Source organism: Sebastes fasciatus, chromosome 8 (genome assembly GCF_043250625.1).
Source record: "Sebastes fasciatus isolate fSebFas1 chromosome 8, fSebFas1.pri, whole genome shotgun sequence".
Lineage (NCBI taxonomy): Eukaryota > Metazoa > Chordata > Actinopteri > Perciformes > Sebastidae > Sebastes > Sebastes fasciatus.
The window spans coordinates 21,582,712-21,604,135 of record NC_133802.1 but is presented as its reverse complement, the minus strand read 5'-3'; the positions used below and the strand labels follow the sequence as shown (position 1 = coordinate 21,604,135).

At 39.1% G+C, this 21,424-nt stretch overlaps 4 protein-coding genes and 3 non-coding genes across 9 annotated transcripts in view; 4 read left to right on the top strand and 3 right to left on the bottom strand.

Annotated features, from left to right (window-relative positions):
* fkbpl (FKBP prolyl isomerase like) overlaps positions 1 to 2,138 on the top strand; it is a 4,085-nt gene extending 1,947 nt beyond the window's left edge. Inside the window, exon 4 of the mRNA XM_074644277.1 lies at positions 1,015 to 2,138. Within this exon, the coding sequence (XP_074500378.1) occupies positions 1,015 to 1,680 (666 nt within the window). The 3' untranslated portion in view covers positions 1,681 to 2,138. The remainder of the gene's footprint in view (positions 1 to 1,014) is intronic.
* A 215-nt stretch (positions 2,139 to 2,353) lies between these two features.
* trnaf-gaa (transfer RNA phenylalanine (anticodon GAA)) lies at positions 2,354 to 2,426 on the bottom strand. Its single transcript has one exon. It is a non-coding gene; the product is annotated as a tRNA-Phe (tRNA).
* Positions 2,427 to 3,957: 1,531 nt separating this feature from the next.
* Positions 3,958 to 5,901, bottom strand: ebp (EBP cholestenol delta-isomerase). Of its 2 annotated transcripts, none has more exons than XM_074644272.1 (5): positions 5,757 to 5,901; positions 4,905 to 5,219; positions 4,788 to 4,824; positions 4,576 to 4,706; positions 3,958 to 4,468 (listed from the first exon to the last, which is right to left on the bottom strand). In XM_074644272.1, the coding sequence occupies exons 2-5, from the start codon at positions 5,215 to 5,217 to the stop codon at positions 4,257 to 4,259; spliced, it is 693 nt and encodes a 230-aa protein (XP_074500373.1). In that variant the 5' UTR covers positions 5,218 to 5,219; positions 5,757 to 5,901; the 3' UTR covers positions 3,958 to 4,256. The 2 variants fall into 2 exon arrangements, with proteins under 2 accessions (XP_074500373.1, XP_074500374.1); XM_074644273.1 differs by having other exon boundaries at positions 4,905 to 5,217; positions 5,754 to 5,900.
* Positions 5,902 to 6,495: 594 nt separating this feature from the next.
* trnah-gug (transfer RNA histidin (anticodon GUG)) lies at positions 6,496 to 6,567 on the bottom strand. Its single transcript has one exon. It is a non-coding gene; the product is annotated as a tRNA-His (tRNA).
* A 1,770-nt stretch (positions 6,568 to 8,337) lies between these two features.
* trnae-uuc (transfer RNA glutamic acid (anticodon UUC)) lies at positions 8,338 to 8,409 on the top strand. The gene has a single exon. It is a non-coding gene; the product is annotated as a tRNA-Glu (tRNA).
* A 1,854-nt stretch (positions 8,410 to 10,263) lies between these two features.
* Positions 10,264 to 13,225, top strand: vma22 (vacuolar ATPase assembly factor VMA22). 2 transcript variants are annotated; one of them, XM_074644274.1, is made up of 5 exons: positions 10,264 to 10,526; positions 11,850 to 11,953; positions 12,024 to 12,151; positions 12,249 to 12,440; positions 12,602 to 13,225. In XM_074644274.1, exons 1-5 carry the CDS (start codon positions 10,407 to 10,409, stop codon positions 12,739 to 12,741), a joined length of 684 nt encoding a protein of 227 aa, XP_074500375.1. In that variant the 5' UTR covers positions 10,264 to 10,406; the 3' UTR covers positions 12,742 to 13,225. The 2 variants fall into 2 exon arrangements, with proteins under 2 accessions (XP_074500375.1, XP_074500377.1); XM_074644276.1 differs by having other exon boundaries at positions 10,265 to 10,526; positions 12,039 to 12,151.
* Positions 13,226 to 14,755: 1,530 nt separating this feature from the next.
* LOC141772834 (zinc finger BED domain-containing protein 4) lies at positions 14,756 to 19,935 on the top strand. The gene is made up of 5 exons (XM_074644269.1): positions 14,756 to 15,264; positions 15,691 to 15,930; positions 16,715 to 16,974; positions 17,075 to 17,669; positions 18,533 to 19,935. Exons 1-5 carry the CDS (start codon positions 15,115 to 15,117, stop codon positions 19,376 to 19,378), a joined length of 2,091 nt encoding a protein of 696 aa, XP_074500370.1. The 5' UTR covers positions 14,756 to 15,114; the 3' UTR covers positions 19,379 to 19,935.
* Positions 19,936 to 21,424: the final 1,489 nt, after the last annotated feature.

The following is a 21,424-nucleotide window of genomic DNA, read 5'->3' as shown; positions in this document are numbered from 1 at the left end:
AAGAGAAACCTGGATTAATAATCTAATGTCGTTGTATGTCAATTTTTGGTTACACAATTCTATGCAAATTGGAAGTAAATACTGACAAAATCCATCCCCCAGATCATTGTGGTTTTTGTTTTACATATGTGAAGAGTATATGATATTTGCAATATCTTGACATGTATTGACATCTTAGATATACGTTATGTTTTGTCTCACTGCACTGGAGACTGTCTTTATATGAGGAAACAAAGCTTGAGAGGATATTAATTTACCAGAGCACAACAGCAAAGGTTGTGGTGCGGACCAAAAAGGCTAAAAAGAAGACTTAGTAGGAGTGTGTCAAAAAAAGAAGGGTGAACCCAACATGTACATTTTGGATGTTTCATTGGGTCATAATTTGCCAGTGATCCCTCCCTGACATAAAGTCATAATTGCTGAATATGGATCACTGGCTTACAAGAAGGGATGCACCGATTTATCGGCTGAATATCGGCATCGGACGATTTTTGCCTCATTGACTGCAATTGGCCTAAATAGGATGACATTCACCGATGGCCGTGGCCGATATTTATGTGTTGTGTTGCATTAATCTTGTGCTGGCTAAATGTTGTGTTGTTAGCTGCTGATTTAATTACATTTAATTTATGTTTCACAAACTGTTTTGTTGGGCTATAAAAGTACTGAAAAATAGATTCCTCTCATTGAGTATGTAGATATGTACAGGCTTAGGGGGCTATTGTTATTTTTCATGTGAAAGAAGATTACATTAAAGCTTGTTTCATAAATTTGTACGATTAAATTTGTGTTCATTTCAAGATATGAATGAAGGCTGAAGACTTTAAGAGTGAAGTTTTGTTTTTGTAATGAAGATGTTTTTGTTTCCCTGGCACCAAATAACAACAACAAAACAAACATGGGCATCAGCCCATCATTTTGCAATCGTGCGTCCCTAGATACTAGTTACACGTAATATGTTCAAGCATGTGAAAGTATACAGCCAGTCTCTAATCATTGTGTTTTGCTTCTCAGATACTTATTTCTCCAGTGGGAAATGGACCAGATGACTCCGTTCCCCATCCTGCTGAGGAAAACCTGCCTTTATGTGCCACAGTTGAACTTAAAGATTTCACACCAGGCAAGGAATCCTGGGAGATGTTTGGTGAAGAGAAGTGGCAGTGGGTGAAGTCACACAAAGAGAGGGGCGGAGTGAGATTCAGGAGCGGTGAGGTGTGGGGAGCAGCAGACAGCTACAGCCGGGCCCTCAAACTGCTCATCACTCTCTATGGCTATTTGAGAGTGTGGGAGAAGAGAGGACAAGAAGCAGAGGAGCAGAGAGACACAAACACTGACGATGAAATACTGCAACTTCTTTCAGCTAATGAATTCAAAACCATCAAAGCAGAGCTCCACTCAAACCTGTCCTTGTGCCAGCTCAAATTGAACCAACCAGAGCGGGCGAAGGCCAGTGCCACTAAAGCTACTCAGCTGGAACCGGGTGGGGCTAAAGCCTGGTACCGCATGGGCCAAGCCTGCCAGATGTTGAATGAGCTGGAGGAGGCCAGGCAGGCATTTAGAAAACTGTTGGAGCTACAGCCAGATTCACCTGCTGCTTTGAAGGCACTTAAAGACATAGCAAGTAGAGAGAAAGAGAGAAATGCACAGTTGGGACTTAGACTTAGCAAAATGTTCAGCTGAAGATGAAATATCCATTTATTATCAGATGTTATCTGTACAATGGTATGTTCGTGACTCATCATTAAATAGAAGTGTATTAGAGCTGCAGCAATTAATCGAGTTGTCGTCCACGATTAAATTAATTGCCAAGTATTTTGATGATTGATTAATCATTTTGAGTAATTTTTAGAAGAAAAAAAGGTAAAATTTCTCTGATTCCAGCTTCTTAAATGTGAATATTTTTTGGTTTCTTTACTCCTCTATGACAGTAAACTGAATATCTTTGAGTTGTGGACAAAACAAGACATTTGATGACGTCATCTTGAGCTTTGGGAAGCACTGATCTACATTTTTCTCTGCCTCAGCTCAAAAGTAAAGCCGTTAATCTGTGAATGCACGTTTTTCTCCCAACCCTTTGCTGCTTGTGTGTGAGATGCCTGAATGCTACTTCGAAGTAAAAAACACTTTTCAAAAACTTATTTTGGAGCAATTAATGTACTCATCTTGGAGTGAGGGGTGCCTGAGATCATGGTGGTATTGTGTGTGTGTGTAATATATGAAATGAGCCCTAGAAATAGATATGTTGCAATTCTTCTAGTCGACCACAGGGTGTCGGGCTTTGTCAGTCAATCGCATAGTGTTGATGGTCTGGTCTATTCACACTGGTACACGGGTACGTTGTGTTGAGTCAAAATGCCGAAACCCGGGATCGAACCAGGGACCTTTAGATCTTCAGTCTAACGCTCTCCCAACTGAGCTATTTCGGCGTAGAACCGTGTAATTTCATTGCATATTAAGTATGTGTTACTTTATTATGCATATATGCACGATCAATTGAATGGTACAATATAAAAAATGACACATGTAAATTTAGTGCAGATACACGCATATAGAGACCACGTGGTTATGTCCTCACAAGGACGGAAACTAATGTTTGTAGGTCATAACGTTTCTAGTTCATCATGTTTCAAACGTTGGCTACTAATGTCACATTTTCACTGTCTACGATTTCTGCCACCTGAATATAATGAAATCGGTGTTTTCTAACGTGTTTCTATACACTCGTTGTTAACTAAGTTGTGCATCTGCTTCCTTATCATTTGTTAAGACAGGTTTTTAATGGACCATATTTGTTATCGAGGTTACAATGGTCTAGGTCAGGGGTCAGCAATACTGCAGCTCTTTAGCTCCTCTCCAGTGGCTCTCTGTGGATTTTTAATGAAATGAGTGGAAATGAATAACGACGGAGTATTAGGGCCACATTGAGGAAAAACAATAAATCTGAGATTTTGAGAATAAAGTCATAATATTACGAGAATAAAGTCATAAATTTATGAGAAAAAAAAGTTGTAATATTATGAGAATAAAGTCACAAGTTTAAGAGAATAAAGTCATAATATTATAAAGTAATAATTTTATGTTTTATTTTATTTTTTTCTCCTAAAGTTATGACTTTATTCTTGATATATTACGACTTTATTCTCGTTATATTACAACTTTTTTTCTCGTAAAGTTATGACTTTATTCTTGTTATATTACGACTTTTTTTCTCGTAAAGTTATTACTTTATTCTCGTAATATTATGACTATTTCTCGTAAAGTTGTGACTTTATTCTCGAAATTTACGATTTTTTCCCCCCTCAATGTGGCCCCATACCTCACTGCAAATGTTTTGCGGCTCTAGACAGATTTTTTTTTATTATTATTTTTTGCCTAAAATGGCTCTTTTGACAGTAAAGGTTGCTGATCCCTGGTATACGTTGATTTCTGAAACGTCTGCATCGCATTAGCATTTTCATGATACGTTACTGTGCTATATTATTTATCTTAAAGGTCCCATCTGTCGCGACCGTAATGAGATGAATGGCTGGGCTAAAAGTAGTGTAAACATATTCATAAATGTAAAATACTGTGGTGTAGTAGGAAATGGTGAAGAACACTTTGTGTATCAGACTCATCATGGCAGAAAATACAAAAACTTGCCAGGAAAATCGAATTTCTTTTTAGCCGATAGATCAGCGAGACATCTCAGGTTGTTCATCATCTCTTTTTGTAAATGGATCGTTCATTAATTGTGAACTTTTTTGAGAATATACTTCTTTACACAAACAGAAAGGGGAAATTTGGAGGTGTTGTTATTTATATGTTACTATGCAATGGTTTTACTGGTCCGGCCCACTTGTGATCAAATTGGACTGTACGTGGCCAATGAACTTGAATGAGTTTGACACGCCTGCCTAAAGCAATGTTCAGTCCATTCACAAAGTTGTGTAAAATGTAAACAAAATGAAGATGGTATTGAGAAAACAGATTCTTTATTTATATTCTCCCCGAGGCCCCACAAATCCAGGACAAAATGCAAAGCTATATTGTCGTATGCACAAGGAACAAGTTGCACTTTAATATTAAGTTCATAGATTACAGGTACAACATGACAACCCGTAGATGAGAGATGTCCAACTCCAAACAATTCATTTATTTTGTCCCATCTTTGAACACAGTGTTTTTCAATTAAGTGTATGCTGCCCCCAGTTGACTTTTCCCTTGTATCTCCTGTAGTAATTGTCCTACAGTCCCACAGTCAGTTCCTCCTGGTGTCAGTTCCTCTTAGACTTTGTTCTGTCAGTGTGTGTCTGGGCTGCTGACAGCTGTTTCCATGCATCCACAATGAGCGCCAGCGGTATGACGATCCACAGCACGTTCATGAACACAAAGTAGAACCAGAAGTAGATTGGGTGTCCCAACTCACTGTGAGCATAACCATCTCTGTGCTCCGTGTAGAAGTAAAGTACTGCTCCGTACAGCTGACCTGCAATCAGATTAAGACCCACCATGTAAAATATGACAAATTAGATTCTGAGAACTTACTCACAAGTCAATTAAGTGACATTTTTTGTAGTAATTACACCATCTTACCTAATGAAATGATGAGTTGCAGAACAAATCTGTATGGCTTGTTAGTTAAGAAGGCAAACACAGCCCAGAAGCTGAAAGGTCCCCATAACCACGCAGTCACAGTCTCCATACAGACTGTGAAGTTATCCGCTCTAGAAATATGCAGGGTACAATTAGTTATAGCTCCTTTTTTTTTGATATGCAAAAGTTCAACTGTGCAAAGATGAACTCACATTACATATCGACTGTCTCCTTTGGAGTACTCTTTCCCTGTGAGAGAAAAATATAAATGACTCATCTAGACTGCACCATACACTTTTTATAAACATATGTTTCTTGTTTGTACTCACACAGCTGTGACAGGAGGCTCTGGTCTCCTGGGATAACATCATAATACAGTGAGAACCATCCCTCGATGACGCCATGGATGAAACCACAAACGGCAAACCAGCACAAAGCCAGACGCCTCCACGTCCCCAGCCTGCCGGTGGTCCCTCTCTGGCCGGTGATCAGCCAGGTCACAAGCAGAAACACCCCAGACACAGAAAACAGGAACACCAGGATCTCTGACATGGATCGGTCATTGGCCACATAGCTGGGAATCAAAAGGTCCCGTGGCCAGTAGGGATGAAGAACTCCAGCTGCTGATGTGGCATCCATCATCTGTTCCAAGAAAGGATGGTCAACAACACTCTTCATCCACAGTAGGCTTAACATTTATTGATTTCAACATATGTGATATTAAAGATCATGCACATACATAAGTCAGTTTATGCATTGCATTGTAGCCTACTACACTTGCACTGAGTCTAAACGTTAATCATTTATGAATGAATGAAAGACTTTATTTCGAACATAAAAATAAATAAAAAAAGATACAAAATAATAGCAAATAAAACAAGAGTAACAGTGTCCGAAAAGGAGTACGTAGAAGTAAAACTTATATTTCCCTACCCCTTTCTCACTTCTCCTCTAATAACTCATATATCATAGAATGATAATATAATAAAATATATAAACTATCCCAGATTTATTTACACCCAAATTAAATATATGAACAGCATCCCAAGTTTATTTACAACCCACATATCCCTGCGGAGTAATATTTATCACAAATGTACAAACTATTAGAGGCATGGTTTTAATCAAGGAGCTCAAAAGCAGACAAAAACAATAATGCATGTGTATTTTCTCCTTACCAGTGATTGCTACCAGAATGGGTGTCCAGCTGTACTGAGCTCAACCTCTGTATTGAATAAAAAAGAGTATAAAAAATATGAATAGCTCAGAGATCCAATAGTCCAAAACTGTCTAACCACATGAAATAGCTGTGCTCGAAAGCGGATGTCACTAGAGCAGGTGGGCGGTTACCTGTGATTACAATGACCAATCAGACGACCGTATGCATAGAGCTATAGCAGCACATGCGATCTGCCGGCCTGTTGATTGGCTCTTCATCTCGGAACATGGACGTTGTCGTGGCAACCACCAATGAAAATGTGGTTGCCACATTTATGACAAAGTTAGAAAATAGTTCAACAGTTGAAGGGTGAATTACAGCACTTTAAGAGAAGATATTTCATTTGAAAATGAATGCTTTTGCAATTTCAAGCAAGCATCTTTAAGTTTGATGTGGCTATTCGAGAGCTACAGAGCACTATGCAGAAATAAGTGAAAGCAACATGTAGATTTCTGCAGATAAATATGACAAAATCATATCAGTATCGTCCAAACTAACTCAACTAGTATCAACATAGCATTAGCTGATTAGCTGCATGTGTGCTTCACTGATTAAACTGTGTGACTACATTTCTTCAATGACGTTTTCTATTTTCACGCGAAACAGTCGCGATATTTTCGTTGTAGTATATATATCCTTTGTTAGGAATAAAATAAATAATTAAAAAGTTGTCCTCCCATGCCGTGTCAGGGATTATTCCCTGCCGTGACCCGGATTCGAACCGGGGTTGCTGCGGCCACAACGCAGAGTACTAACCACTATACGATCACGGCGAGCTACTGGGAGTCATGCTGCCAGTGGCTCCAGTTGGCTTTATGAAGCTGGGGTGAATGAAGTCTGTCGTCAGTTAGCCAAAGTATGTTTCAACTAGCGCTCTTCAGATTCCCTCTAATTTACAACAACAGATAGGTTGGTTTGTTAACAAGTTAACGTATAGCCTACACCAGGCTGGCTACGTGGTGTAAGTAACTGCAGGTTATTTTTCTTCTGTATATCAAGTGTGACGTGGCATTGTAGCCTCACTACATTGGAATCTTTGTAGCCTTTCTTATGTTTTGTATCGTTTTCTCGCGTTCTATATGGACGCGTTCTATTGTATCGCCTTTTCTCTTGGCACTGGTTATAGCTACTTTGTTTCATAGTGTTTCTGTCCCGTAGAATAGGAAGAGAGCTATCTGTGCATTAATAATATTTTTTTTTTTATTGAAGAAAATTAATTAACAAACATTACAACATTTTTATTTTTATTTTTATTTTTAATGTATTTTTTATTTTTATTTTTTATTTAGATTGGCTTTTAATACCTAGTAGCGCTGTGACATTTTTCCTGTGCTTTTTATGAACCTTTTTTCCTATTTTATGATATGTTATGTTTTTATTCCTGTTATTTCTTGATGTTAATGTAAAGCACTTTGGATACCTTTTGGTTATTGTAAAGGGCTATACAAATAAATGTTAATTGATTGTTGATTGATTGATTAAGGCATTGTAATCCAAACTCAATACTTTTAACATACAAGGCACAATTGGATAGGAAAGATAACTTAAATTATAAAAAAAAAAAATTATAATAAAAGAGGGTAGAAAATAATTAAAGGAACAAAAAAAGAAATGCATAAATAAATAAATAATAATAAGACTGCTCTCTTCCATAGTAGCTCTAAGGGTCATCATCATATATATTCAGTTCTTCATAAACTCTGAGGAGAGACTTTGCATGTTGTCCTTTCATTTGTCTTAAAGCACTGAGATGATTGTCCACAAGGTCCCTTTTGAAAACGGAAAATAGGGGTTTCATTTTCCTCCATTTGGATGCATGGATGAAATAAATTTGCAAGCAGTATCAGATTGTTCAATATCAAGTCACTCTTAATGTCCTTCATGTTAATCCCAAACACAACATTTTCTCTTGTGAGAGGAGCAAGTAGTTGGATTTTGGTTGACAGCCAGTCCTGCAAATCTTATCTGTGCATTAATGCTGGAGGGAAAAAACAGGAAGTAATAAAGACTAAACTTCTGAGATTATGAAGGACTGGCTACTCAAAAGACAGACAATGGATCATTTCACACTTTCCACACAATGAGTTTGATCTAATGAGCCTCCTTCTTGCTTTTGATTCAAGAGGAATAAATAAATAAAGAGCTCTTTGTTGCCATCTTGTGACATCAGTATGAAATTGTATCTTGACATATGATAGTATCTGAGCTCTGTTTTTCATCAAAACTTCATATTAAACCTGTAGTAGGCAGAATGTTTTTGTTATCATTGTCTTTCTACATTGTGCTATTGCTACTTTTACTTTATTTTTATCTACCTAAAAAAAATTAAGTAGGCCTACTTCTTCCACCACTGGTTGCTGCACACAATTTAAACAGTAACTCTGTCGTTTCACCAAATTTTCCATCGTGGGTTATGCGTTGCCGTATGTCTTCTTCGTACTAGTAGTAGAAGTTTTCTTTAGATAGCTAAAATCGTTATGGCAGCTCTAAACTGAGTACATACGATCGTTTAAATTAGTAGATATCGCAAGAGATGGTATCAGTCCCATATGGTCTAGCGGTTAGGATTCCTGGTTTTCACCCAGGCGGCCCGGGTTCGACTCCCGGTATGGGAACTACCGTTTTGTTAAATATATTAGTATTAAGATACCCACTTCTTACCCATGCAGATACTTCATTAGTATATATTTGTAATACTGTTACAAGTCGGAGCTAATAATAAATACATACAATATAATGATAAAATACATTATACAACAAATAAAATGTAAGGAAAGGAAAAGATGAATAAAAACACAAATAAAAGAAACAATCCGGGTCTGTTAAACAATTGGAATAAATTTGAAATGTCTAAATAATTTAATAGTTTTTGTTAATTTAGAATTTTTTTGATTTTCAATCGTAGTCGAATATGTTTTAAAATCACTATCTTTAAAAAGTATAACAGTGGGTATTCTTTTAAGCCATATCATTTTATGGGTATAATATTTTGCTAAGACATTAATCAAATTAATTATGTAAATTTCATCTGCCGAAAAACTAGGATTGTTAAAAGTGAGTAATAACGCAATCTTTGTTAGTATGATATCTTTTTCAAAATGTTTTGAGAAGTTCTTCTGTAAATTAAACCAAAAAGAAGTAGCATGAAAACAATCTACAAACACGTGTTCAATATGTTCCCCTTCAAAATTACAACATAGTAGTTGCGAAGAACATACAACAGAAATTTACAAGTAATCATGAGTAGAAGAATAATTTGTCTCAGCAACTTGGAACAGTACACTATTTATCGTAGGGAAACATCCTGCTGGTCATTGTAGTCAGTGTCAAGAAAAGGAGACCATATATGTCCTCATTTCATGCAGGAAGTATGAAGAGGAAAGAAGGGCTACCAGGACTACAGGGGCTAAAAGGAGGAGAGGCCAGGATTAAAGAGGTTATTGACAATGGAGACACGGTGGAGGGGAGAAAAAAGGATATTTTTTAAAAGAAACGGGACTATTTACAAGGACAGAATAGGATAACAGTGGGCGATTAAATCCAGTAGGGGGCAGTAATGCAACTTAAAGGATGCGAACTGCCGGAAGAAGTTAATCATATCAGATCATGTGTCAGTATATACCACAGAGCTATTGGCATTATTATTGGCCCTGCAGTGGATAGAGGAGAGGGAAATAAACAACACTGTTATTGCATCTGACAGTTTAAGCACTTACAAGCATATGATCTGGTGGATCATCAGTCAGAACAGATATCATCAATGAAATATTCCTTATTATGTATAGGATGGAAATGAAAGGCAATTACACGATTTATCTGGGTTCCTGCTCATGTTGGTGTGGAGGGAAATGAACAAGTAGATATTCTGGCCAAACAAACACTCAGAATTAAGAATATAGATTTACAAGTTCTATTAAGTAAAGCTGAGGCTAAGCTATTCATCAGAACATATGCACAAACAGTATGGCAGGAGTACTGGGATGATCAGGAAACTGGAAGGCATATGTACATTATACAAAAACATGTTGGAGCAGAGAGAAAGGTGGGCTGGAAAAGAAGGGAAGAAAATGTCATCACTCGACTGAGAATCGGACATACAGGGCTTAACCACATATTATATAGAATAGCACACACTGTAACCAACCAGAAACTGTCAAGCATGTACTGATACACTCTAGGAATTACAGTATCCAGAGGAATTACCTTTTACAGTCACTAAGGAAGGTAAAACATCAGGACTTTTCATTGTCAGGTCTATTGGGGAATACAGCAGATAACATATACTGTGAAATTATTCATTTTTTAAGAGAACTGATTTAGTTAAACGAATCTAGAGTTTACCTCATTCGTTTTTTTTTCTTTTTTGTTTCTGCACAATCTCCTGTTCCACACTCCAGTCCAGATGGTGCCGGTAATTCACCTATAAGATGGTTTGCCAACCGCCAATAACCCTTTAAAGAAGAAGAAGAAAAAGAAGAAGTTAATCACGTGATGTCATGTGTCACATGATACTACACGGAAGAAGCAGTAAATGTTGTGCTGATATCTAGTAGAAACGACCGCGGTAAAATCTGTATTAGAAAGTAATTGAGCCAATTACAAAGTAGTCGACATGGGAGTGTTAGAATTGAAGGAATGTTCTCTGTTACTGGACGAAAAGCTGCTCCGTTTAATGGACCAGCTGGAGTTACTGGAGGAGAAACGAGCCGCTCTCAACTCTCTCATAGAGCAGGTAACGCTAGAGCCTATATAGCACACACAAAACCAAGGAGATACTTGTCATTTCATTTTTATCAAGACATCTAGCCTATCTCTGTCTAAATGTGCGTGTTTATTAATGTATACAATCTGAAAAGAATGTTTTGAAGGTGTAATCCTTTTGAAATCAAGCTGAAACTGCAATTTTGGTATTAAATGTTTGCCAAAATACTAGTTTTAGCCTCTGAAATGTAAGAAAATGTGCTTCCCCCCCCCCCCCTACTATTTCTATTGTTTTAAACTGAATATATTTGGGTTTTGTACTGTTGAATAAAAATGAATTTATACTATGACAGCTTGGGCTCTGGGAAATTGTGATGGGCAAATGGTCCTTTTCACAGCAGCCCAATTTGACGTGTCATAACATAAGATCTTCAATTTCTCTATCAAATTTTATTTATCTATCCATCAATATCTATATGGCTGTTTTTTAGAGTATACACATGCACTCATCCACTCTATATAAGATTCCTACACGCTGAATATGAACCTAGATTAGGGCTGCAACTAACAATTATTTTCACTGTTGATTAATCTATCGTTAATTTCCTCAATTAATCGATTAGTTGTTTGGTGAACAAATGAAAATGGTGAAAAATGTCGATCAATGTTTGCCAAAATATTAGTTTTAGCCTCTGAAATGTAAGAAAATTTGCTTTTTTTGGTACTTTTTCTATTGTATTAAACTGAATATATTTTGGTTTTGTACTGTTTGTTTAAAAAAAAAATTCTATGACAGCTTTAGCTCTGGGAAATTGTGATGGGCAAATGGTCCTTTTCACAGCAGCCATTTTGACATGTCATAGCAGGGTAAATACAGGTGTAGTTGAACAATTTAATTATGTTCCCTTCTAATTAGTACATCACAGCCAATCCAGTGAGCCAGCATGCACAATACTAGGACCCATACTGGCCCACCATAATGGATCAGGGCCATAATTAATTGCACCTGTGTTTACCCTGCAATGCCATGTCAAAACGGCTGCTGTTAAAAAAGGGCCTCTATTTCACTATTTTCAACATTTTACCGACCAAACGATTTATTGAGTAAGTGAGAAAAGAAGTGTCAGATTAATAAACAATGAAATTAGTTAGCTGCAGCCTTAATGTCAAGTATATTTTATAAAGAATTATCCATATAACAACCAACATCAACCCTACCTAAGTTGTTTTTCAAATGCAAGTCCTAAAATATAAGTGCTTGTACACATAACACAATTTTTTTTTGTATTTTTGTATTTTATCCTGTATCCTCTTCTCCCACTTACCATTTAGTTACCATTTTGTGTCCCCACAGGGATGGTTTTCCATGTCCAAGGCTCGATATTCCATGGGAAACAAGCACGTCTCTCCACTTCAGTATGCGAGTGAGATTGAGCCGCTGGTCTGTGTTCACGCTAGGTGAGGAATTAGTCATGTTTGACTTAAATTAAAGCTCCCAGGTAAATTGTTGTTCACTGGAGTTGAACAGATTTATGTGTTTCAGAAAACTGGACAATGGAGAGATGGATTTCTGCACAGAAAGGGTCAAACAAAAGTGTAATATTGATGCTGGAAAAGATGCCAGGTCAGTGGAGGATATTGGACCTCAAGAAGAAGGTGAGTCTGGCATAGTCCATGTGATGATAGAAAAGGTATGTTTATATTTAACAAAATTAAATACATTTTTCATTTATTAAATTGTGCGGTTTCATAGGTGTCAGGAGAAGAATCAAACCAAACAAGGATAACGCAGAGAAAGAGGCAAGTGAAGAAGCAACTAGAGAGAAAGCTCCTGAAGTAACTCCAGCAAGAAAAAGTGAGCAGAATCCTCAGCAAGATCCACTGAAATGGTTCGGGATTCTGGTGCCACAATCTCTTAAACAAGCACAGTCGTCATTCAAGCAAGGTATGGTGTTTTATTTCTAAAAGGGTCTCTTACTTTGTTTTGATTTAAAGCAATCAAACCTTTTGCTCTGCTAATATGTGATTACTTTCCTAGTAGTGTACTACTGGTAAATCCTCTTCATCATTCTTCATCATCTCTCCTTTTCTTCTGTCATACAACAGGAATAGAGCTGTCAGCTGAGATTGCAACCCTCCAGACTGCAGTTTTGAACACCAGACAGGAGCTGAAGCACAGTATGAAAGACAAACACACTCTCCAGGAGGAATCCTCGGCAGCCCAGCTGGACAAAGTGGCAGGCTAAATAACTGTGTGGAGTCAAAGCTGGAGATGATGTGAGAAGAGCGTGTGTGGCCACAGAGAGTGACAGGTTGGAGTCAGTAGATTATGCTTCAGGACCAAATGAACTCAACCATGATCCTCCCGAAGGATTTTGAAGTTGAAATTACAGATGATTCTCTTATGACTCAATGACTGAATGGTAATAGATTATGTTATGTCTCACTGATAAATGTGTGGCCTGATTTAGATGGCTTTGTTTGTGAATTCTGTCTTTTAGGATTTAAAGTATAATCACTGTTTTAGATTGTAATATTAATTTATAAATAGAAATAGAACCTGTTTGAATCTGTTCAATAAATGTCCTGTACCTTTTCCAGATAAGGCACCCTTTTATAAAGAATTTATGAATTGAAATGAATGGATTTATCAATTATGTAAGGGATAATGTACAGCGAGCCAATCATTGTTGTGAAATAAACCCCGACAGGGCGATGCGGTAATTATTATTACACTGCTTTGTTGAATACTGGATTCTGATTGGTCAATCACGGCGTTCTATGGTCTGTTATTTCTTTATAGCAGACCGTTGCTATGTATAACAGACCGTTGCTATGGGTGCAGTTCTGATGTCGGACTCTGGCGGTCCATTTTTGTGTAAAATTATTGATTTCTTACGTAAGTAGCCATGTAATAAGCGGGATAATGAACAGCTAGCAGGTCATTGTTGTGACAACCTTAAGAGCCATTGCAAGCCCTGTCGGGCTTTATTTCACAATAATGACCAGCTAGATTTATAATTATTCCTTACATAATTTACTAATAATTTATAGATCAATTTTAAGCCATTGATAAGAACTGGTTGCCAGGTTGTGAAAAATTCCTTTGACTGGTGTTGAATATGTTTTATTTGGTAAAAATACAGTTGATAAATATACTGTGGCCCAGATCCCCCTGCAGCCATTATTCAGAAAAAAAAATAGTAAAAATTGTTCTTACGGTTTGTTTTGTTTAAAGCACGTTGTCATATTGTTTTTGAAAAGTGCTGTATAAAACAAAAAAAATCTTTTATGATTATTACGGTCTGTAATCAGTAAGGGTATTTTTTCATAACCTAGCAACCCAAACATTCCAATTAATTGATTATGACTTATTTGTCTATCAATGGTAAATTACTTATTAACCAATAATAAGAACCAGTATTTACAACATATTAACTCTTTATAAAGGAGGCCTTCATGTAGGCCTAATATTTGTATTCTGTTTTTTCCCTGAATAATACATAGATAGATAGATAGTAACTTTATTGATCCAGAGGGAAATTCAAGTTTTCAGCATCACAGTTCCATAGTGCAAACATGTTAGTAAAAAGGCAATAAAAAGTTAGTAGTGTAAAGTACAAAAAAATATACCAGATATAAAAATACAAGGAGATGAAGAAAACTGTTAAAACTGAAGATAGTGCAGGGTAACAGCTGTGATACAGGACTATTAAAAAAGTGAATATAGTGCAGAAGAGACTGTTAAAAATGAATATAGTGCATTATTATCTGTCCTGTAGATCGTCCTCCTTTGTCCCTTACAGTCTGTAATCAGTAAGGGTATTTTTCACAACCAAGCAAAAAAAACATTCTACTTAATTGATTATAACACATTTGTCTAGCAATGGTAAATTACTTATTAACCAATAATAGAACCAGTATTTACAACTCATTAACTCTTTATAAAGGAGGCATTTTTCGAGTGGCACTTTCATGTAAGCCTAATATTTGTATTTCGTTTTTTTCCCTGAATAATGATAAAATAAAAAAGTAATTCAATTAAATATTTATCTAAGTATTTGTATTCTATTAATCTCTATACAGAAATCCAGTTTTAATTTCATTTCATTAAAATTGGAATCTTATTACAAGTGTTTAGAGGAATCGGAGGGAAAAAAACTGCTCTCCTCTTGACCGAGGACAGCCGAGCATCTCCGGGAACAGCCGAAGCATGGAAACGAGACTCCCGTTTATTGTGTTGTACTTCCTGGTCCAATTATAACACTGTGCTGTATTCCTCCATGAAGCACAGCCGCTCTGCCTCCCCTTCACTTGCGTCCTAACGACGGATGGGAGCAGCGGAAAACGGCGGATGTAGCTTCACTATTATATTATTGATGTTTGCAGACATCCGCAGGAAACCCGTGTTGCCAGATTGTGGCCGATTTAGACGCAACTCTCGCTTGGAAATTACATTTTCTTTTGTCTGCGCAGCTGGCATCAACATTTTGATAAGTAAACACGCTGGCCTGCATGCGCTCTTATGATTAGAGGCGAGGTTGAGATTTCTATCTCAGATTGTCCTCGATTGCAAGTTTGATTTTTTACTTTTCTAGCAGAGGAACTGTGGGCTCCAAATGGCGTCAGTCTCGAAGGTGTCTATTCTGGATTACTTTAATATTGTGTTTGAAGGTGAAAATGGCAAAATCGAGTCCAACTGCAAGGCTTGTGGCACCAGGATCCAGGCGAAGAGGAGTGTCACGTCCAACTTCGTAACGCATCTCAAGGTAATGATTTCAAAATAAAATGTCTTCTGTCATCAGCTGAAACATCTGGCCCTACAACATCTGTTTATGCATGCCACACAGTGTCAGCTGACTGTAAAGACTTGCTTATCTACACCATAATATATATATATCCTTTCCACATAATGTCATAACAAGGCAGTATGGTGTAGAGATGTATACATCTGAACAGTATTCTCTATATGTCTGTCATCAGCTGAAACATCTGGCCCTACAGCATCTGTTTATGTATACCACACAGTGTCAGCTGACTGCAAAAAGACAGTTACTTCTCTACACCATACTGTATATCCTTTCCACATATATGTTATAACAAGGCAGTATGGTGTAGAGATGTGTCACACCTGAACAGTATTCTTACCTGCACAACCAATAACACTACTGTTCCTCTCTCTCCCATTCATTCAGCGGAAGCACCAGGCTATGTATGATGACTTTGTGAAAAGGAAGGATATGAAGAGAGAGGGCTACTCCTCTGGCTCCCTGCACACTTTCACCACAAATGGAGGGAATACCCGCTACACCCAACCCATCAGTCCTCGAGTGGGAGGTGGAGGAGGTGTTGGAGGAATGGGAGCTCTTGAGGGAGGAGTAGGTGGAGGATCTGGAGGAGGGGTGACCAAGTTTGACAGACATGACCCACGTCAGGTGTGTGTTATATATAAGTTTGGCTTCAAATTAATCGCACATTTTGTTACCTGTTCAAAATGTACCTTAAAGGGAGATTTGTCAAGTTTGTAAATACTCTTATCAACATGGTAGTGGGCAAATATGCTTGCTTTATGCAAATGTATGTATATATTTATTACTGGAAATCAAATACACAGACAAATATTGTCCAGAAAGCGTCACAGGTATTTAGCATAAAAAATATGCTCAAATCATAACATGGCAAACTCAAGCCCAGCAGCTGTCAGTGTGCTGACTTGACTATGACTTGCCCCAAAGTGCATGTGATTATCATAAAGTGGGTATGTCTGTAAAGGGGAGACTCGTGGGTACCCATAGAACCCATTTACATTCACATATCTTGAGGTCAGAGGCCAAGGGACCCCTTTGAAAATTGCCATGCCAGTTTTACCTCGCTAAAATTTAGCGTAAGTTTGGAGCGTTATTTAGCCTCCTTAGCGACAAGTTAGTATGACATGGTTGGTACCAATGGATTCTAGTTTTCTAGTTTTATATGATGCCAGTATATTCACTCCAGCTTTAAAACTGAGCCCACTACAACTTCCGAAATATCGATATTGTTAAAGAAATTAGTGGCGTTAAAACAAATTTGTGTTATCGCGTTAATTTTGACATCCCTAGTTATAATCCATCATCGCTTGAGATGCATATAACCAAGCTACTATTTAGTGTTGCATTATTTATTGTGGCATTGCAGTGAAATAATTTGCTATAATTTATGATTTTTCTTTTGTCACCACAGGTTCTGATCTCCGAGGCCATAGCTAAGATGATAGTGCGTGATCTGCAGCCGGTGTCCATAGTGGAAAATCAAGGCTTCAGAGAGCTGCTTCAGCTCCTGGAGCCACGTTACACCCCTGAGCCCCAGCACTACATCCAGAGCCAGCTGCTCCCAGCCTACGCCTACCAGGCCCAGCTAGCGACCCGCCAGGCCCTGGCATCAGCGCAGGTCCTCAGTCTCAGCCTGGATCTCTGGAGGGGCTTAACTGGAGCCACTTCAGGGTAAGGAGGTAAAATCAACCAAAAACAACATGATTCCCTCTTGGTTTGATTCCCTCACTGATGAGTACACTTCTCTCTCTCTCTCTCTCTTTCTCTGTAGGTACCTCGGTGTCACCTGTCATTTTCTGACATCTGATTGGCAGATGCGTTCAGCTCTCCTGGCGTGCCTTCCCCTGACTGGAGGCAGTTCTGGGAATCGCGTGCTTTCAGATTTTGATGAAGTATGTCACTCTCACGGCGTGTCCGGGAGAGCGTTTCGTGTAGTTGCGGACCCTTTCCTAGCAGCTGCAACAACAACAACAGTAAAGCCGTGTTGTCTTCCCGGTTTCCTGGTTTCACCTCCTTTTGCTAACGGGCATGACGAAGAAGAAGAAGTGGGCAATGGTAACAATGTGGAGGAAAGGATCAAGAATGGCCATGGTGAGGAAGGAGAGTGGGAGGACTCATGGGAGCAGGGTCTCGGTGTTTGTCGAGTGGACTGTTTCTCCCGCTCTCTTGAACAGTGCGTCAGAGAGGGGTTACGCTCCTGTCCACAGGTCACCTCCACATTGGCCAAGGCTGCCTGTTTTTACAACTACATTACCTCTGCTGTCCCACCGGAGAAACTCAGCCAGGTGTTTGATGGTCCTGGGTTGAGCCTGGGGGCGCCAGGAAATACCCCTCCTGCAGCAAGAGACTGGGCTGCTCAGCTTAAGGTATGTATAGTATTTACTTTAACTCCTCCTACAGTAGAGGAACTAAGGCCTCTTAAAGTTGAGAAACCCCGACGCAAGGTAGAAGAAAGCACAACCATGTTAAATTACTTTAATAGCACAGTAAATATACATATCAACACCATAGATACATATCTATAGAATACACAATATAAAGAATATATTAGAATAAACTATAAATATACTATACTACTACAACTAACATAAAAATATAAAGTATAAACATAGAATAACATATTATATATATTAGCAAAGTGTGCAAATTTGTTGCAGTTTTTGTTATAAATACAAATTAAATGAGGTAGTATACCGATGTGCAAATTCAATGTGCAAGTTTAAGAAATGATGGTTAAGAACTGGATGGTTGTATATGTTTTATATGTTATTGTCTGGTAGAAATATTTCACTGCAAAATTAGTTTATTTGGTTGATGTTTGGAATCTATTTATAACACACCATAATGTGTTTGTAATGACATTATAATTGTTTATTAATGCATGTCAACAATTTTATGATTACATATTTTTTATGATAAGTTGCAGCAGTTAAAGAGATTTCACATAAAGAGTTATAGTGACAAATGCATTAATAAACACTTAAAACGTCCCAATATATGCTCGCTACTATATCATAGTGTGTTATAAGCAACTTTTTTAGTTGTTTATACTGCTTATAAATGCTAAATAGGGAGGTTATTATAAAGTGTTACCAGTATGCAGTGTGTGTCCATAATAGCATTAATTTCATAGCTTGATTATGAAGCTGTTGAGAAATGCTAGCCTTTTCTGAGTGTGTTTCCCTAATTTTAAATAATATAGTTTATTTGTTTTGTTCATTTTTTGCAGGTGCTGCGGCGGCTGCTGGACTCAGTGGAATTCCTGGAGGAGGTAAGTGGTCCGGGGGAGCTGGCGCTGGGTGGTTCAGAGAGAGCCCTGCTGAGGGAACTCACTGACACTTTGGAGCCCTTCACCGAGGCCTGGGACATGGTGCAAGGGGACAGACAGGCAGACCTGCAGACAGACAGACACGTGTCCATCAGCCTGGCTTTGCCGTGCGTGCTGGGCCTTCGTAAGCATCTCTCCGAGACGTCGACCCCCCACTGCCCCTCTCTCCTGGCGGGCCTCAGCCAAGCCGTAGAGCGTCGTCTGGCCCCGGTCCTGGAGGACCCTCTCTACATCACTGCCACCACCCTGGACCCCCAGTTCAAGCTCACTTGGAGCAGCAACCCTGACTGGCACAGACAAGTTCTCATAGAGGAGTTGTCCAAACATTCCTCCACAGCCTCCAGCCCCATAGACTCCAACACAGACCTACATCCTCATTCCCAGACCCCTCCCGCCCCAGCTCCATCACCGGTCTCCTCGCTTTCCCGGCCCTGTAAGCTGTTCTCTTTCATCAAGCAGAGACCCACGACGCAGGCCAAGAGCCTGGAGCAGGAGTTGGCCGTCTACCTACGAGAGGAACCCACGGACGAGGAGGCTTTGCACTACTGGCGGCGTAAAGCGATTGACTTTCCTCTGCTTGCCCAAGTGGCCAAGAGGGCGTTTACCATACCTGCTTGCGGCACCGTAGTGGAGAGCATTTTCACCGCTGCTGGGCGCGGTCTGCGGCCAGAGAGAGGCCGCGTCTTACCAAAGAACCTGGAGACGCTCATCTACCTCAAAGCAAACTACATATTATTATGGACTTAAAGCTAGGATTCATGCATTTCTTTTACCTAAATAGCAACTGAAGGCTTTATACCTGCAGTAAAGTTACTTCTTGGTTCCTAACCTCTCTTTCTCTCTGAGGAAACTGAGCTAGCAACATAACATAGTCCTCATACTACACATCATTTTGACGTAAGATGGAATGAATTACAGAGGCTCCGTTTCCAGACTGCAGTAGGTGTGGATTGCTGTCTGTTTACCATGTAGCCTGCATACGGACTATCATACCACAGCTATGGACCGAGGGAACTAGCAGCAGATCAATACTAAAGCATTTACTTTGACATTATTTTGCCAGGTCCAGGGTCTTCAGACAACCGCAAGACCACAAAGCCCCCACTCTCTATCCTCCCAACCCCCAAACACAGCTTGTGCACTGACATACCAACACTAACCAAATTGTCCATTACTGCATACTGTAGCATTTGATTTACTTTCACTGATATACAATAACCCTAGAGGTTGCATAATCCACTGTTCTCTCTCTGTATGTATGCCTCATCACTGGGACATCATAATAAACAAGTTTAACTTCCTAACGCAGAGGTGCGTGCAGTTTGCAGATGTGAGTGCACTCATGCATGCATGCATGCGCCACACCTTTTTTTTTTTTGCCAATGGGGAAAAGCTGAAATCTGTTTAATATATCTAATATTTGGACTCTAAGTCATTTACATTTTTCTCTGCCAGTCCTTTATAACTCAGAGTCAGAGTGGAGGTCAATTACATTTTCGTTATCAGCACTTTTTTTTTTGCTTTTTCAATCATTGTCCAATTCTACTTTAGAACTTTTACGAATTAATATTGGTTTGTACCCTGCTTCTGCTCCTGAAAACTAGCAGAAGATGTGTGGAAGATGTGGCACAACATTGGCTTTTGCTTTGTCTGACCTCGCTGAAATATTTCGCTTCGAAGGGGAAACTGTGAACGTCGCAGTGTGTATGTGTTTGCCTTAACTCAGGGACTCTGTTACTCTTGGCTGGGCCAGTGGGGAGCCAGGCCGGGTAATTGCATGTAATTCCATTACAGTTAAATTTGAGTCAGCAGGCAGTCAGCAGTCACATCCTACTTTTCTCAAAGCCAGCTAAGCTTTAAAAAAAACAACCTTATTATTAAAGTGCTTAGAAATAAATGGCAGGAAAGGAAATGCAGCTACTGCTCTTTAATGCTACATCAGAAGGCATCAATCAATCTGATGACTGACTGCGAAGGAATTGCAATAGATGGTGATTATAATGACCGTCACAAGGATTACATCTCTTTTTCACTGCAAAATGGCTTCATCCCAGCGTCACTGTTTTTGTTGTAGTTGAAAACCGCTTCAGAGAAAGTGTGTTAATCTGTGTTAGATACAATGAGATCCCCCTCCATAGATCATAATTATCAAAGACTGCTGTGATCTTAATGATTATCACCGCAGGACCTCTCTGTGGATTTAGATGTGTTGCTAGATATCCGTGTGGATGTGTCGGCGTGTTTGGCTCTGAAAAGTGTTTTTTCTGATCATCCCCATGGGTGTGTTCTTGTTTGTGAGTGTATGTGGAGCAGCTTGAAGTGTCTCTCTCTCTCTCTCCCTCTCTCCCTCTCTCCCTCTCTCCCTCTCTCCCTCTCTCCCTACCTCCCTCGCCCCCGGCTGTGACAGCTCATCCATTCGAGTTAGTCGAGCAGACTGGGCTGCGGTCTTATTGGTAATTGCCTCTGAAATGAATTACTTGGCAGAGAGTGAGACTGAGGGAGGAAAGGAAATTGTAATTGAACTGCCCCGCTCCCGCCCACCCCTCTCCCTCATGCCTCAAGTTATTACATCTGCAGTGCAGAAAGCCATTTTCTGTCTACACATGGACGCAAAAAAAAACACACACACTCACAAAACCAATTTTCCCCCTCCCACACGCAATGGCCCCAGCAGAGGGCCATATTGATGCAGGGTGATTTCATAGATTGATTGTGCTATGAACAAGAGTGCAAGTGAGGCCTTAGTGTGCATGTGAACAGAGACAAACCCACATTGGTGTTAGTGTGCATAGT

What these genes read in the sequence shown, in the direction of transcription:
- ebp (XM_074644272.1), bottom strand. Translation starts at nt 5,217, where the DNA reads ATGATGGATGCCACATCAGCAGCTGGAGTTCTTCATCCCTACTGGCCA. An exon ending in GAGCCTCCTGTCACAGCTGT is followed by an intron (nt 4,825 to 4,904) that starts GTGAGTACAAAC and finishes TTTCTCTCACAG; the next exon opens with GGAAAGAGTACTCCAAAGGA. An exon ending in GCAACTCATCATTTCATTAG is followed by an intron (nt 4,469 to 4,575) that starts GTAAGATGGTGT and finishes ATCTGATTGCAG; the next exon opens with GTCAGCTGTACGGAGCAGTA.
- vma22 (XM_074644274.1), top strand. Translation starts at nt 10,407, where the DNA reads ATGGGAGTGTTAGAATTGAAGGAATGTTCTCTGTTACTGGACGAAAAG. An exon ending in CTGGTCTGTGTTCACGCTAG is followed by an intron (nt 11,954 to 12,023) that starts GTGAGGAATTAG and finishes GGAGTTGAACAG; the next exon opens with ATTTATGTGTTTCAGAAAAC. An exon ending in ACAGTCGTCATTCAAGCAAG is followed by an intron (nt 12,441 to 12,601) that starts GTATGGTGTTTT and finishes GTCATACAACAG; the next exon opens with GAATAGAGCTGTCAGCTGAG.
- LOC141772834 (XM_074644269.1), top strand. Translation starts at nt 15,115, where the DNA reads ATGGCGTCAGTCTCGAAGGTGTCTATTCTGGATTACTTTAATATTGTG. An exon ending in ACTTCGTAACGCATCTCAAG is followed by an intron (nt 15,265 to 15,690) that starts GTAATGATTTCA and finishes CCATTCATTCAG; the next exon opens with CGGAAGCACCAGGCTATGTA. An exon ending in TTAACTGGAGCCACTTCAGG is followed by an intron (nt 16,975 to 17,074) that starts GTAAGGAGGTAA and finishes CTTTCTCTGTAG; the next exon opens with GTACCTCGGTGTCACCTGTC.